Raw genomic sequence first — 17,341 nt, forward strand, 5'->3', positions numbered from 1 at the left:
GTCAGCATTGTTGGCATGAGCGTATGGTTTGTGTGAGATCAGCCACCACAGCGCAGAAGGGCATCCGTGCAAACACAAGGACTGCATGCCCACTTTACAGATGGGAAGGCTGAGGCCCAGGAGGAAAGCGGCTCCACGAATTTTATACGTCTTCTGACCTATCAGCCACAAGCTAACAAGGGAGGGCCGTCACCTCTGCGGCCACTGCGCTAGCCCTTGGCTGAGCTGGTCAGGAACCCTGCAGAGGCCTCAGGGGCCTGGCTCGGTGACAGCAGCTAGGCTCTGGGCCTCCGAGAAGAAGATTGCCCGCCCTGCCCTGGCCCCTGCAGCCCACGGGCTTGGCCCCACCTCCCTGGAGCTAGAGCTCCAGCAGAGCTTCTCAAAGTGCGGTCCCGGGCCACTGACATCCCAACCCCGGGGCCACTATTAACCTTCAGACTCCTCCCCCCATGGGCCGAATGTTCCATATCAGTGCCCTCTCAGATGCTCAGACATGCTGCAACGGGAGCCCACATCAGGCCTGCCCAGCGCTCAACGAGTGTTCTCTCTAAAGGGCCACACGGTAAATATTCCAGGCTCTGCGGGCCACACGGTCACTGATGTAATGGCTCCCCCGGGGCACTGCAGCACGGAAAGCAGCTGTGGATGGTGCATAAGTGGGTGGGGATGGATGTGGTCCACGGGCCGTAGTTTGCTGACCTCTGGGCCAGACCGGTCAGTTAACCCAAAGAACGTGGAGCCGGAACCCTTGTGTAAGTCAGTCTCCTTTATTCTCATTTGATGACAGGAGACTCTGCATGAGACGCTGGGTGACACACTGGGAGGTCTGGGTTGATGGCAAGCTCTGCTCTCATCAGGCTGTGTGGCGTTGCCAAGCCCCTTCCTTCGCCAGGACTCAGTTTCCCCATCTTGTACCAGTGGACCCCTCGGCCCTCCACCAGCCTTCACCCGTCTGCCTCTTCACTTTCCCGGCCATCTGGCGGCCCCGCTGCCGCCGCCTCTGTGTAGAGCGGAGGGTGCAGTGGGCCCGCCCAGCCCGGGCCTCGCTTCCCAGCAGCCTCCCTGGCAGCTCCGGGCTGCTCGGCACAGGCCAGCGCTCCAAGGGCCAAGAGTGAGTCAGAGGGCGGGTGCTGGGACTTGCTCCGATCACGCCCTCTCTCCGGGCGCTGCCCTCCATGGCCGGGGCCCTGGCAGCAAGGGAGGGAGGGGCAGCCCTCCCCCTGCCCCCACCCTTGCACCACCTTGATGGCCTTCGGTGGGCAGGGTCGGCGGGGCTCCACCCGCAGTCCTGGGCCTCTTCTCCATCCTCATCTGCCCGTCCTTGTTCAGAATGCCCAGCAGCCCCGGGCAAATGTCCATGCGACCACAGAGTTTCAGTTCTCTTCCGCACTGCCTTCCCTCTGCCTGGGATACTGTGGGCCTACCTGGTCCATTCGGCAGATCCCCGCTTATCCCCGTGTGCCACTGCCTCCGAGAAGCCCTCCCTGGACGCTGAGGAGGCCTCCTCCACTCGTCGATGCCCAGCAACCCTTGCACACACCTCCGCTTGACCACCTCTCAGCACGTGGACTTCTGTGGCTCCTACTGTGAATCCACACACCTGGCAATGACAGTTTCAAGGGCAGGGACTGTCAGTTACTAATCCTTATACCCCCGGCCTCAGTGCAAGCCTCTGTCCATACTGGGAGCTTGATCAATGCACGTCCAACACGCGTCATAAAGGTCGATTCCATTCTGTGCTCGGAAGAAAATGAAACAGGGCTTTTTCTACCAGGCAGCAAACTGACAGAGACCGTTACCCCCAGGAAGTGAAATAAGCAACACTGTGGACTGATTGTGGGGAAACTGAGGTACGTGAACGCTGAGAGCCTTCTGATGGAGTGTGGTTATTTTCACGCACTTTTGCTTTCGCCTCATTTCTCCTTCTCCCTCGCCCACTCCTGGTCTCCTCATGGTGGGCACTTTCCAAATTTGGACCTTCAGTCTTCCTTTCCTTTTATTTCTCTGTCTTTAGAATTAAGGTCCTCAAACTTGAGAAAGCCCCAGCATCTCTTAGGCAGCTTGGTTAACGCTCAGATTCCACCCTGACAGGGTGGGGATTAGCAGGGCTTGGGTGGGCTCCAGGAGGTGGCATCTCTAACAAGCTCCTGAGGGGCCGGCATGTGGGTGGTCCACGGGCCACGCTAGGGCAACGCTGCTCCGCGCTTTCCATCCTGGCTAACTGACCTCTTCTGAGAACTTCAACTGGCGCCTCCATACAAATCTCTACCAGCTACTCACTTACTTGACAAGGATTTTCTGAGCGCTGACTCTATGCCAGGTATTGCTCTAGGCCCTGAAAACTGGATGGAGAACCTAAGAATGCTCCTTCCCTCATGGGGGACACATTCAGCTTTTTGCCCCAGACACTCTTCCATGACATCATTCAGACTGAGTATATCTAAAATGCCAATTCGCACCCTATCTCCTCCTGTCAGCTGCCCACCCCACCACGGACCTTCCCGCCTCCATCTGGGCACCAGCATTCTCAGCCCGGCCACCCAATTCCTGTGTGGCCTGTGCATTATTTCCTCCATCCTTGTAGGCATCATGCCTTGTTGATTTCCTCCCACAACATGTATCTCTTTCCATGACTCTTGTCATCACAAACAAGGCGCTTAGAGGTTCATGCTAGAGGTTCATGCTAGAGGTTCATGCAGAAGACTCTTACGCTGCCTGCAATCTCTGTGTATTTTAATTCCTTTAGATTGCTCTTCCAGTGCAGTGTGTCTCAAGCTACAACATGTATCAGAATGACCTGGAAGTCCTGGGAAAAATGAGACCCCAGTTCAGCGGTGCTGGAGGACGGCCCTGAGATCCTGCAGTCTGACACGTTCCCAGGTGACGCGGAGGCTGCCGGCCCATGGATGTCACTTTGAGAAGCAGGGTCCCAGAGCACATCGCTTTCTCTTTGGAACTCTCTTCTCTTCTTCACTGACTGTCACCCACTAGGTTAAACCCCTAAGTTTATTTATTTATTTTTATTGGAGTATAATTGCTTTACAATGGTGTGCTAGTTTCTGCTTACGGCGAAGTGAATCAGCTATGTGTAAACATATATCCCCTCCCTCTTGGACCTCCCTCCCACCCGCGTCCCCCCACTCCCCCGACCCATCTAGGTCATCACAGAGCACCAGGCTGGTCTCCCCGTGCTGTACAGCAGATCCCCACTAGCTATCTATTTTACACATGTAAACCCCTAAATTTAGACTGACATGCAGTCCCTGAACCTGTCGGTGGTCTTCTTATTCACGTCTCATCTCCCACTGCGTAAGTTACTTTCTTTGCATCACAGATCTCCTTCCTGACCTAGTTCCCTACCCTTGTTTATGTATCTCTCACACCAAGAATGCCACCATCTTTCTCTCTATTCTTATAACCCTTACCCTTCAAGTCAAGTTAAGCTCAGGTTCTATCTCCTCCACTTTTCTGGTTCACAGGCCCCTAGCCAGTCTCTGAACTCCCAAGATACCCACTTTTGATTTTTTACCTTTGTCTTCATCATGTGCTTTGTCCTGTGACTTTCCAGTTCCTTCCACTAAAAGAGTGGAGTGCACTTCCCTGCCCTTGACTTTCTGTTAAGCCGTGTGTCTTATTTTGCCAATAAAATGACAGGGCAACCAATTTCAAGCCTAGGACTTAAGATATCTTGCGTTTTCCTTTCTGCTCTTGTGTGTTTCTGCCATGGCCATGAAGAGTTCATGACCGGACAAGCCCGCTGATCCCAGGAGGAGGATGAGAGACACGTGGGGTGGAATCAAGTTGACACCACAGCCCATCACCAGAAGTGTGAGTGAGCCCAGGCAAGACCAGCAGGGGCCCTCTCTGCACTCAGCCTGGAGGGCCCATTCTAGCCAACCCACACTTCCTGTGAGTCAAATGAATGCTTATTTTTGCAACAAAAATTGAGATTTTGTGGCTATTTATTATGCAACTATAGCTAACTAAATGAGGCATGTATGTTTTTAAGCTACTATTTTTTAAACTGAAGTATAGTTGATTTATAATATGGTGTTAGTTTCAGGTGTACAGCACAGTGATTCAGTCTATATATATATATATATATATACACACACACACACACACACACACACACACACACACACACACACATATATTCCTTTTCAGATTCTTTTCTCTTACACGTTATCATAAAATAGTTCCCTGTTGCTATACAGTAGGTCCTTGTCATCTATTTTATATATAGTAGTGTGTATATGTTAATCCCAACCTCCTAATTTATCCCTCCCCCAGCCCCACTTTCCCCTCTGGTAACCAGAAGTTTGTTTTCTATGTCTCTGTTAAACTACCAATTTTTGAGCAACACTTGTGGGCACCATGCTAAGGGGTTCACATACTGTGAGCTCATACACTCCTCTCCTCGTTACAATGCTATGAGGTGGATACTGACATTATTCCAATATTACAGATGAAGAAATCAAGATTCAGGGTAATAAAGTGAGCTTAGCTGTTTGGGTAGGTGCTTCTCAAACAAATGCTCACTCTTGAGGCTTGTCTTTCCAATGACTATCGTGTCCTCTGAGGGATATATTTATGTTTGGATACACAGAAAATATTTGGATTTCGTTAGGGCAAGAGGGAGCTTGGATATTTTAGCAGCATGCAGGAAGAATCACATCATCTTTAAAGTGAGCTCCAATTTTTAGGAAGCCCATCCCAAGAAGTCGATTGTGGTCATTCTGGTATCTTTAAAATATTGCACAAACCAGGGGGATGGGTTTGCTGTTAATGGTGCTGCCTATCTGGTTCCGAGGACTTGAACCCAGACTTTGCTGGGTTGAATCCAAAGGTCTAGGAACTTTGTGTTCCCCAACAGGGCAGGCAGCCAGAACCCGTGTGTTCTTTAACTATTTATGCCTTTGGGTTTGCAATGGCAATGGAAAACAGGGGAAAAATAATAATGACAGGAATGCTTAAGTTGTGCTGGGATCTTCAGCCAGAATGATGTTTCAGAATGCACAGAGGATAATATCACACCTTGACTTAATCCCTTTGATGGTTTCTTTTGAACCTGTCAAGTCAAAGCACAAATCCTTCATGTGACCCCAATCTCTGTCTTGTTCTCTCTGCTTTTAGTGTCACCACACTTTCTTTGGATCTCTGAATATATTATCACACCTTCTCCAGGCTCTGAGTCTTTGCATATGCTGTCCCCTTGGTGTACAAAGTTGTTTCCTTTCCCTTTACCTGTCTAATCTCTACTTACCCTCCAGGTCTATACGACAGTCTCTTCCTCAGAGAAGCCCTTTCCCAACCTCTCTGACAAGTTCGAGTCCTTCCACAGTGGCCATTCTCAGAGCTGATAGTAGACAGTGAACTTGGGCACACCACTATAACCATACCAGTTAAAATACTGAAAATACTTCTGTAGTTGTTGACGATTAACTATGGCTCTGAGCCCCCAGTGCCAAGCTCTGGTCAATCTGGCCTTCCCTGGACCACTGCCCCCTGCCTACTCCCCACTTCTACATAATTGAGCAACTCAAGGTTTCTTGCGTGGCACTGCAGAGAACTTGCAGAACTGTGATCTGGGTTTGCAGCCAGCTCTGACTAGACTCAGCCGATTCTGCTTGGTCCGTCAAGCCCATGCTCATACTTCCCCTTATGATTATTTGTCTAATGGTTATATTGTTTGACAGTGAGTATTTCTCTTCTTTGCTATGTTTGAATCTCCAGAAAGCAGGGACAAGTTTTGGAGTGTAGAAGGCCTGGTGCCCAAGAGATCCAACATATGTACATGTTAACTGCATATGCCATGCATCCTCACAACAGCTCCAAGATGTAAGAATGCTCATTACACCCATTTTATTATACCAGCAAGGCTTCAAAAGAAAAAAAGACATGCATACTGACAAGAAGGAGATGGAGGAAACGCCAGGCTCTAGGGCGCGGGGCTGTGTTATCCCAACTCTACAGTCTTGGGACACCACAGGAGCTGCCAGGGATCCTGACGGCTCCTCTTTGGAGATGCTGCCATGAAATGGCTGGGGAGGGGGCCACAGTGGCCATATCCCAGCAGCTGTCTCCTGGAGATGTAGCAGAAGTTTCTAATGCAGTTGTACATGGGGCTGCCCCGCTGTGTCAGGAGCTGAGACATGTGCAACCAGCCACGTTATGCTGAGACACAGTTGAGGCTCACATCCCTACCCATTTTGGTCTCCATCTGGGTGGTTGGCGGCCCCCAAGGTGGTCCCCCATGGCCCCTGCCCTCTTGATATGCATGTCCTTGTGTTATCCACTCCCCAAGAGTGTGGGCTGGACCTACTGGCTGACTTCTAACAAACAGGTTATGGTAGCAATGATTGGATGCCACTTCCAGGATGAGGTTGTGAACATAATGCAGTTTCCACCTTGCTTACTCTCTCTTGCTCTCTTCTTCTCGGAGGGAAGTCAGCTGCCACTTTATGTACTGCCCTATGAACAGGCCCACATGTCAAGAAACTGAAGGAATGCTCCCTAGCCAACAGCCAGCAAGGAACTGAGGCCCTGAGTGCAGCAGCCTGCAAAGGACTGAGTGCTGCCAATAGCCACACAACTGAACTTGGAAGAGCTCCCTTCATTTGAACCTTTAGATGAGACTATAGCCCTGCCCAACACCTGGATTGCAGCCTTAGGAGAAACTTTAAGGCAAAGGCACCCAGCTAAGCCACACTTGAGCTCCTAACCCACAGAAGCTGTGAGATAATAGATGTTTACTGTTTTAAACCACTAGATTTTGGGGGCCACTTGTTACCCAGCAATAGATAACTGTTTGTTAAGGTAGTATCCCAACATGTTTGTTTTTTTTTAAAACTGCAGGATAAAATTAACCCCTGTGCATAAACACTTGAATCTCTATTATACGGATTTAGTTTTGGCTTATACTTAGCTATTCCTGAATCTACACATAATTATTCAAATTCACTTAACGTTGAATGGAGACCCACCATGTGCCAGACTGTGGACTGTGGATTCCTGGAAATGAAGACCTTGTCTCACTCATCTCTGCACCATGGGACCTACCACAAGGCTATCCCATAATAGCTATTCAATAACTACGTGTTAAATTAAATGATCTCATCACCAGTTAGCTATTATGACCCACATCTTACTGACAGAGTTTAAATGATTTACAGAGGGTCATATAAGTGGAGTTAGGTCTTGCACCCACATTCTATCTAAGGCTGCCATCTGGGAACCCCAGAACTTCTACATAGTGGGTAAAAGAGCCCACTACAATCTCAAATGGCGTTGTTTCCCTTCCGTCCTAAAATACCAGCTCAAAATAAGCAGGTGGCTTAAAAAATGTTTTTATTAAAGGATTTTATCCAAAAAAGCTTTGCTATCCTTTTCTTTCCCCCTTAAGTACAGTGAAATGGCCTTTACCATATTTTAAACGGATTACTAGGATATAGTTCCTCAATGATAACATGTTAGAAGTAAGTAACAATTAGGTTATTTTAGTCTCAATAATAACGTTCATGGAGAAATTGGTGTTGCTCTCTGAGTTAATAAGAAACATTTGCAGCAAAAGCATGAGACTGCAGATAAAGCCACTGGCAAGGAATGGTCTGTTTAAATACCAGAAAACAGCCCATATCCAAACAGGTATGTGATAAAACAGTATAAATAAACTTCTCTGTATGCAGTTTAGCCCAAGCAAAATTGTGTAAGAAACTTTTTCTGCTCTGAAAAAAAAAAAATATATATATATATATATATATATATATACACACACATACACACGCGCACGTGCGCGCGCGCGCGTGTGCGTGTGTGTGTGTATATACACACATATATCCAAACTGGGCCTCTTGTATCCTCCTCAGACTACACAGCTGGAAACACAGTTCTTATTCAGAGAGCCAAAAGTAAAAGTTGTTAAAAAAAAATTTTTTTTAACGGCCAGATAAACAAAACCTTGCTAGGGAATGATTATACTTTTGCAAATGTGGCCTTGAGCTAGAATCTTGTGAAAGACTCACCTCTTTTCAACCTTTATGAAATATGTCTGCCTCTTTGAATTAGCGATGGTCACTTCGTGTTGTGTTATGATATTTTTGAAAAATGTTTTTGTTGTCGCAATTTTCTCAACCATGTGGGCGCTTGACTTAGCATGTTCAGAATCTAGATGCCTGAGAAATCTGTTTGGTTTCCATTAAGACCTGCTAAGTGCACAGGAAACACGGTTTAGAGCTGAAAGAGGTTATAAAAACTGTCCTTCATTTCATGCCATTTCCTTCTGGCCGGGAACAAAGGTGGGGCAAGGAGTTGGTCCATGCCAGAAAGTCTGGAAGCACGGGGGTTCAATATTTCCCCCTGGGCTGTTTGTGGTGTTTGGGATCATTTATTCTTTGCCAACCTGTGTCTAGGGGGGGAAAAGCACAAACAATGCAGATGTAGCCTGCAGCCCTGGAGATCCCTGACACCTGGCAGGCCTCTGTGGTGAGGAGGTACCATGGTGGCAAGTGCAGGGTCCTTTGTTTTCAGCAGTGCAAATCTCCCTCAGCTCCCGGCCAGCGTTCTACTTCAACTATTGTTACTGCCCTCCTCAAGAAGTTTCCTCTTGGAATACATTCCTCCTCTCAATGCACATATCCCTCCATCCCTCTCTCTTCCCCTTGGAAAAGCTTTTCCTATGCACCCTGTGCAGAGTGGAATTATGCCAATGGGGCTAGGACGGAAAACAGTTATGTAGAGGTCACTTGGTGTGGCATTCAAGATTGTGAATTCTGAACTCAGGCCTGCTTCAAATTCTAGCCTGTTTTCTTTCTAGCCAGGTGATCTCTTTGAGCCTCAACATCCTCATCTGTGAAATGGGAATAATACCAGTACGTCCTTTACTGAGTTGCCCTCTTTAAAGGGCAGAGCGCAGATGCTGATGGGCCCCTCAAGTGCTTTCTTTCTTTCTTTCTTTCTCTTTCTCTTTCTTTCTTTCTTTCTTTCTCTCTCTCTGTCTCTCTCTCTGTCTCTCTCTGTCTCTCTCTCTCTCTCTCTTTCTTTCTTTATGGCTGTGTTGGGTCTTCGTTTCCGTGCGAGGGCTTTCTCTAGTTGTGGCAAGCGGGGGCCACTCTTCATCGCGGTGCGCGGGCCTCTCACTATCGTGGCCTCTCTTGTTGCGGAGCACAGGCTCTAGATGCGCAGCCTCAGTAGTTGTGGCTCATGGGCCCAGTTGCTCCGCAGCATGTGGGATCTTCCCAGACCAGGGCTTGAACCCGTGTCCCCTGTATTGGCAGGCAGATTCTCAACCACTGCGCCACCAGGGAAGCCCTCAAGTGCTTTTTTTGTGCATCTAGCGAACCACACAGATGGTGGTATCTTCAACTAGTATCTTCCAGACAGAGGTTCTTCAACTGGATTCTGCCCTGTCTGTCATGTCTAATTCTAGTAACTGTTCCAGGTGGGTCCACAGCGTGTAAATAACCGCTTCAGAGCCAGAAATCACTGGTTCATATTTCAAACCCTCTGAACAAACATTTGACTTACGCCAAACTTAAGTGTTTCAGAACCCAATTCTTGCTGTGTCTAGAGTGAGACAGAAAGCTAGCATTTCTCTTTGGAACAGAATTTTCTCTAAGAAACCATCAGTGAACAGATAATCAGGATAAAAGTTCTCCCTTCTGTTATCAGTGAGGGCTGCAGATGTAGTCAGCATCCTGGCATAAGGGGCCTGAAGTACATTTGGTATCATTTTACGGTGTGTTCTCACTCCTGTTTTGCTTTTTCTTTCCCTCCCCCCCAACCCATGGCAAGTATTATAAATAGGCCACCTTCTTATCTGATCCTCCCCTAAATGTTTTTCATTTGAAAACCACAGTTAATTTTAGATAATTGTCTGAGATAATCTCAGATTTGTGTGTAACATAGGCCCCAGTTCTAAGAAAAACATGACATTTCTGGAGGGACCTGGTTTTGGTCCCTCCAACCGACTTCTCGCCCTTTATCAGAGGCAGGTTGTATCCTGGGCCTGCGGGCTCCCTTTTCCAGAAGCAGAGAGACGGCCTTCCCCTGCGGGGCTCCTCTTTACTCAAGAGCTTCCCAGGTACGACTTTTTTAAAGCTGGAGAAGGGGCTCAGGGCGGCAAGGAGCGAGCCCCCCAGCACTGCCGCCGGGATCGAGTTTGCAGTGCCGCCGCACCCTCTACCCTCTGACTCTCACTGGGCCAGGCCGTGTCCCCAGCCCCCCTAGATAACTGCAGTTGTAAATGTTGTGCAAAGGCTGCTGTACAGCTCTTCTAAATCACAGGCTGTTTCTCAGAGCCTGGGCCACATTTGTCCTGGCTCGAGTTAAGAGGTAAAGAACATTCCAATTGCGAGCTTGGAAGGAAAAAATATATTTGACATTTTTTCAGCTAACAAGGTAGGCAGAGGACTCAAATTCCAGTAAACGAAGGCTGGTTTGCAGAATACAGTCATCTCCCCCACCTCCTCCTTCATTTTTCCATAAAGTGCCGTAAAAGGCCGCTACACTAACAAACATTTTGGGAAGGGAACAGGCTCCAGGCCAAGAAGCCGGAGCTTTAATGGGGGCTGGGTGGGGGGGGGGGGGGTAGAATCTGAGCCCTGAGGCACAGTTTCCTGAGCAGAGTCATTATTCAAGAAGGGATCAGGCATTAACAGCACTACCCAGACCAAATCTGCAGCAACCCTGGGCTCCCGGGCACGCAGCCTCCGCCACTGGACACATACTCTTCAACTTGACCCAAGAAGGGCGGTGTGAGTGCCTCTCCACGACTCAGGTTCCACACCTGAGAAACAGACGTGTCTCTCTTAGTTTAAAGAACGAAAGGCAAATCCAACGCAATCCGATCGAAACTCCAGCTGCATTTATTTATTTTTTCAGAATTTATTGTTGTGAAACACAGAACTATTATGCTAAAATGGATACAGAAGAGTGAAGTTCCCCAGAGAGCTAGGTCAACCATGGAAAAGAAGAAATGGGGGAGGGCTTCAGCTCACAAAATATTGACATACTACAAAACCATAATAATAAAATCAGTATGGTACTGGCTCAAGAACAGAGACGCACGAACAGGGCCTATTTATAAATGAGGGCTTGAAATATGATTAACACAGTTTATAAATCATCGGGAATGATTATTTAGTAGATGGTATGGAGAAACTCACCATATGGAGAACAATAAAATCTGTATCCCTATATTATACAAAGGTGGAATCCAGATGAATAAGGGATTAAATGAGAGGCAAAATTATAAGGTTAACAAAGAAAATTGAGAGGAATACTTTTATGACTCAGAGGTGGAGAAAACTTTCTAAACAAGACCTAAACTCACAAAGTCTAAGGGAAAAAAATGGATGATTTTGGTCATTTCAAAACTGAGGATTTCTTTTTAATAAAGGATAGCAAAGACAACGTTAAGAAGATACAAATTGCAACACAGTATTTGCAATGCCCCAAACGGACTAAGAACCAGTCTAGGATATGTGAAGGATGTTTGTAAATTAACGTGAAAAGGATCGTAACATGCAATAGAAATGGGGTAAAGGATATGACAGGCAGCTCACAGAGGTAGAAAGAAATCCAAATGGCTAACACGATAGGAAGAGGTGTTCGACTCATGAGTCATCAGAGAAACGCAAATCAAATCTAGTGAGATGTAGACCCTCTCAGATAGGCAAGAACGAGAAAGCTAGACAATGCCAAGTGTAATGCCAAGTGAGATGTGCGAACTCAGAGATGCGGGACCCAGGCGAGGCCTAGTTCCTAAAGAAGAGCTTCCTAAGATTGAGTATCCGTGTACATTAGAATCAACAGTTCAACTTCTGGAATATCCCAACGAATCCTCACTCGGGTCCACGAGAGAGAACATAAGAGGATGTCCTCGGTACCTGTGGTTGCTGGGCAAGGCAGGCAACCACGGGGTCCCTAGTTGAGGAAATGGGGGAAGAACAATACGGTGAGGCGCATTATGGAGTACTATGTAGGCAGCAGTTAGAAGAAATTTGGTGGAACTGGCAATGGCAATTAGCAGTATGTGAAGTTCTTACAAACTCGGCACTGAGTGAAAAATAAGGAGAGCAAACAGTCGTGATTGCTGGGAGGCTCAAATGGCAATAAAACACTCAATGCAGCTACTGGCCCAAAGGAAGTATTGGATTCTGTCAACAGGTAGGTGGGAAATCAGAGGGGTCAGCCCATCCTGACAAAAGATTCGGGGTTGGAGGGTAGGGGGTGGTACCTGGAACTATTCCAGATGGAATTTGTGGACTGTCGCCCACCCAACTTTCTTTCCCGTGTCCTTTCTCTCTCACTTGGTAGCTGAAATGGGAATTCTACAGGGAGAAAAACTCTGAACATGAAGCACTACTTGACTGGCAGTCTCCTGTCCTGATGTCAGTCCTGAGGTTCATGTGTCGCCCTAAGCCAGGTGCTAGGTTTGCCAAAATTAATTCTTAGCACTTCATTTACGTGGGTTCGTCTTTCATCACGGCCTCCCTTGACCTTCCACATGCAGCCTGTGTTCCACGGTCGTGGAGGGAATCTGCTGAACGTCCTTTCACTGGCATGTGCTTTGCAGAGCATGCGGAGTCAATGTCACACAGGCTATGGGAGAACCAATTGTGATTGGATGGAAAGAGATTTTTCTCCCTCTTGTTCTTACCGTGCATATATTTTAAAGCATGGCCATCCAATGAACGTGCACTACCAAAATGCCAGTGTCCGACAGCTCTAGGAGTGAAGGAGGGCAGTGGACGAGCTCGTCTCACACTCTTGCTCTGGGAAGCCTGGGAGAACAGATTCCATTCCGCAAGAAGGAAGCGAGGGAGTTCTCTCAGTGCAGGAGGCAGCAGGTTATTTACAATGTATTTGTGATCAGGGGTCACGGAGAGGGGCCGGGAGCTGAATTCCAAGAATGGCACAGAAGCCAGCTCTCTCTGAAGGAAATTCAGGGTTTTGAAAACCCCAAGGGGCAATAATTCAACTGGGCTAACCTGATGAACTGTTTTTAAATGACTTTGGAGAAATATAGTCAAACATTGAACAGCTTCCTAGAACTGAAGCAACCGGGCAAAGGTAACCTTTTATTAGACCTTAGCAGTACAGCCGGGGAACTGGTCAGAGTGTAGGGCTCAGCTCCACCGGGGAGAGGGAGAGGAAGACTCGGTTTTATTCTCCCCATTAGGAAGCCGTCCAGCGCAAGGCATGCGTTTTCCACTTCCTGATAATGACTTCTTCGAAGCTAAAATATCAGGCAAATGAAGTCAACTCAGTGTATTGAACGCCTCCTCTGTGCATGGCGATCTGCTGGGGCTTTTCCCTGTCTTATCTCATGTAAGCCTCTCACAAGCCTTCAAGGAAGAGATTATCATTCTCCATTTTTCAGAAGAGGAAAGGGAGTCTCTGGGAGGTTAAAGAGATTCTCAAGGTCAGATGGCTTTTGAAAAGAAGATGTAGATTCAAACCCAGACAGCTGATTCCATATTGGAACTTCCTTCAACCCAGACATTTGCTTTTAAGGGATTTCAGGCAGCCTGGAGGGTCCTGTGATATCGGGGAGGAAGGGATAAACTGTCCCCTCCCCATCCATTTTCAAGCAGGGATGCTGGAGGAGAAACTGTGCACTGCAAAGAAGCTGGGGCAGAATTATGATCATAATAATGACAGTGAGCTTTTATTGAGATTTTATGCGCCAAACATTGAAAAATGGTCTGCAGGAGCCACAGTCCTATGAGCTGGTTATATTACTATCTCAGTTTTTCTATTTGGGAAAACTGAGTTTCAAAGTTTGATTAATTGTCCAAACTCAAATACGTAGTACTTCATGGCAGAGATCCTAAATATGTCTGACTTTCAAACCAGTGTTTTTTTAAAACAAAACAAAACAAAACACTACTCAAAATTGCTTTCCTAGGAAATGGCAGTGTGGGGCAATGACAGCAGTAGCAGCTATGGCAGTGGTGTTACAGTGGCTGTAGCAGTGGTGATGGTAGTGGTGGTATTGTTCTTGGTGATGGTGATGGAGGTGGTGAAAGTGCTGCTGGTGGTGGTAGGGGTGTGATGATATTAATGGTGGTGGTGGTGGTCTAGGTGACAGTAGTGGTGGTGATGGGTGTAGAGGTGGTGGTACTGTTGGTAGTGGTGGCTATAACAGAAGTGACAGTTGTGATGGTGATGGTGGTGGTGGTGATGATAGGAGTAATGATGGCTGTGACAGTACTGATGATAGAGGTGACGGTGATCCTGTTGGTGGTGATGCTGGTGATGGCGGTGATGATGAAAGTGATGGTGGTAGGAACAGTGATGGTGATAGTGCTGATGATGGAGGAGATGGTGATCCTGTTGGTGGTGACGGAGGTGGTGGTGGTGGTAGTAGTGGTGATGGGGGTAACGGTGATACTGGAAACGGTGGTGGAGGTGATGGTGCGAGCGATGATGGTGACGACAGTACCGATGATGGAGGGGATGGTCATCTTGCCGGTGATGACGATGGTGAAGGGGGTGGTGGTCCTGATGATGGCAGTGGTTGTGATGCTGATGGTCACGGTATTAGTGATCGTGGAGGCTCTGAGGGTATTGGTGGCTGCTGTTCATAGACCCGCCTCTGGAGGCATTTCTGAGACCTCCTCTGGAGAGTTTCTGAGAACGAGAATCTTCTATTTTCTGTGTGCCTGGAAGTGTTGGTTAGCTTTTTCTCCATAGGCTGCCCTTGAATTCCTCTGCCTCTATTCACTTCCACGCTGTTGACAAGGCCGTAGCTGTCCAGGACCAGCTGCGGAGAGACAGACCCCGTGACCATTTCCCTGAAGGCGACCTTTGGCCACTCTGCACTGGAACACATGACCCCCTGCCTCGCCCCTGGCACATTAACCAGGTGACTGCTTGCCAGGGCCCAGCCCAGTCCAAAGGGATTTGGGATTCAGTGTCCCAAACAAGGCACTGATTAGCTGGCAATCAGGCAGCGATTAGCAGGTCGGGTCACCTGCAGTTCAGTGCCCATTGTTCCCTGCAAAGTCCTGGGATGTTTGCCACGCGGCCAGAGAGTCTGAATGTCTGAGGATCCTGATGCCTGCAGCTCTGCTGGGTCGAGCTGTGATTAGGAAAAAAATCCTCTGCTCCCCTAAGCCCGTCCCCACCAAGGAGGCAGTGCCGAGAATCCCCTCTGTCTATTCACACACGAAGGCTTTGAGGATGGCCTGCTTGAGAGCCCAGCACTGCCTGGGAAGGGAGGCCCCAAGGATACACTGAAGAACCAGAAGCAAGTTAAGCCACTCGTCTTCATGCCTGATGCTAAGAAAGCAAGCAGTGAAATCGGACAGACCTGGGTCCAGCCTGGGATCTGCTGTGGTCCTGACACGTGACCTGGGACAAGATATTTAACCTCTGAGCATTGGTTACCTTGTTTTTGGTTTTTTTAAAAAATAAATTTATTTATTTTATTTATTTTAGGCTGCTTTGGGTCTTCGTTGTGGTGCGCGGGCTTCTCACTGCGGTGGCTTCCCTTGCTGCGGAGCACGGGCTCTAGGCGCGCGGGCTTCAGTAGTTGTGTCTCGCGGGCTCTAGAGCACAGGCTCAGTAGTTGTGGTGCTTGGGCTTAGTTGCTCCGCGGCATGTGGGATCTTCCCCGGACCAGGGCTCAAACCCGTGTCCCCTGCATTGGCAGGCGGGTTCTTAACCACTGCACCACCAGGGAAGCCTCGGTTACCTTGGTTTTTAAGAAGATTAATAATAATACTTGTTTATTAGGATTGCTTGAGGTTTAAATTTAAAAAAAAAATGTAAAGCAGTTACTACAGTCTCTAGAACAGAGAAAGCGCCCATAAGTGCTATCATCATTACCATCAGATGTAGTAGGAGTTATCACCAGTTTTTTGAAATCCTTTATTTTAAAAAGCCCCCAGTAACAGCCCTCCTAAGGTGGGAAGAGTCCCTGTGCCACAGGCCACCATAAGGATGAGGTGCGATGATTCTTATAAAGCACTCAACACAGGGCCTAGCTTATAATTAGCACTCAATACGTGACAGTAATAACGGTAACTGTTACTATTATCTGCTCAAAGATGAATGCAAAAGGATAGTTTTGCAGCATATTTCACCACACTGCAATATATAATCATGAAAATTTAGACAGAGCCTGATTTTGAATTAAAAGGGGATTAATGAAAATGATTCATGGTACGTTCATACCATTGAGTCCCTTTCAGCTCAAATCACCTGGAGGTCTTGTTAAAACGCAGATTCTGATTTGCTGAATCTGGGGTGAGGCCCACGAGTCTGCATTTCTAATTAATTCTCAGGTGATTCCAGGGCTACGGTTCATGGACCGTATACACTTTCGTAATAAAAGAGTATGTATATATCTATTTCTATACAAGTAAAGAAAAAATTCCTAGATTCTTTTCAAGAAGAGTCATGTCTAAATGAGGGTCTGGGAGTGGATTTTTCTTCCCCTTTCCCTAAAATGTTCTGTTTTTCTCCAAAATTTAATAATGAACATGCCACGAAAACATTAAAAAGTGCCCTAAGTGTCATGGTGATAGAAAGATCTCCCCTCCTCTAAATCCTGTCTCGCGGCCCCGTCTCCAGCACACTGTGGCCAGGTCTGCAGGCCTGAGGCCTGATTTTCTCCTACAGCCACTCCGGGCCTTTTCGGCGCCGTGACCACAAGGAAATCCCATTAGTGGCCGCTTGTCCCGTCGGCGTCAGCTCTCCCGGAACAGGTGGGCCCCAGCGCAGATACAGCAGCTGGCCCGGGTTCAGGGCCCGAGGCACGCACACCAGCCAGGTGCGCAGCGGACAGCTGTTAACTGACAGGAGCCCAGAGGGTTCTGAAGGCGATTCTGGCTGCACGTGGAGAGGATGCTTCAGCCAATGCGGCGTCTCCAGAGCTTGAGACAGTCCGTCCTGCCGGCCCTTCCTCTGAGGGGCGGGAGGAGGGGAGGACCCCCGGGACCTACGGGTGGGTGGACAGAGGATCTCCTCTTCCTTCTGAGTCCCCTCAAGAGAGAACTGGGTACGTGAGCCCAGGATCTCGGCCTCATCAGACTGTGCCTGTCACTGAGAGGTTGGTCTGAACGAGCAGAGATGGAATTGCACAGAGCCTGGGTCAAATTCCGACCCTGCCATTTAAGAGCTGAACTGCTTAGACTTAAGCTGAGGCTCTGTGTCCTGCACGGGAAATGGGGCAAGCATTGCCACGATGGTATCCTCAGGAGCAGGGATCGTGGAGCTGAAGAGCCTAGTCTCCGGTCAGGCACAAAGCGGGCTTGCCAATGCCAACACTAAGAATGACCGTGATTTTGGTGACAGTCCTTCTCACCTTGGCGTACCCCTGTACCTGCCT

General features: G+C 48.1%; 1 protein-coding gene across 3 annotated transcripts in view; it reads right to left on the reverse strand.

The window, feature by feature from the left end:
* The window catches only part of LOC309649319 (uncharacterized protein), a 213,452-nt gene that overhangs the window by 80,262 nt on the left and 115,849 nt on the right, over window positions 1-17,341 (reverse strand). Inside the window, exon 6 of one of the 3 annotated variants that reach the window (XM_082439251.1) lies at window positions 9,033-14,770. The exons of the other annotated variants lie outside the window; for them this stretch is intronic. Within the exon in view, the coding sequence (XP_082295377.1) occupies window positions 14,085-14,471 (387 nt within the window). The 5' untranslated portion in view covers window positions 14,472-14,770 and the 3' untranslated portion in view covers window positions 9,033-14,084. Of the gene's footprint in view, window positions 1-9,032; window positions 14,771-17,341 lie in introns of those variants that run through there. 3 annotated transcript variants of the gene reach the window in all.

This window comes from Balaenoptera physalus (genome assembly GCF_965194825.1).
Source record: "Balaenoptera physalus genome assembly, chromosome: 19".
In the NCBI taxonomy this organism is placed as follows: Eukaryota; Metazoa; Chordata; class Mammalia; order Artiodactyla; family Balaenopteridae; genus Balaenoptera; species Balaenoptera physalus.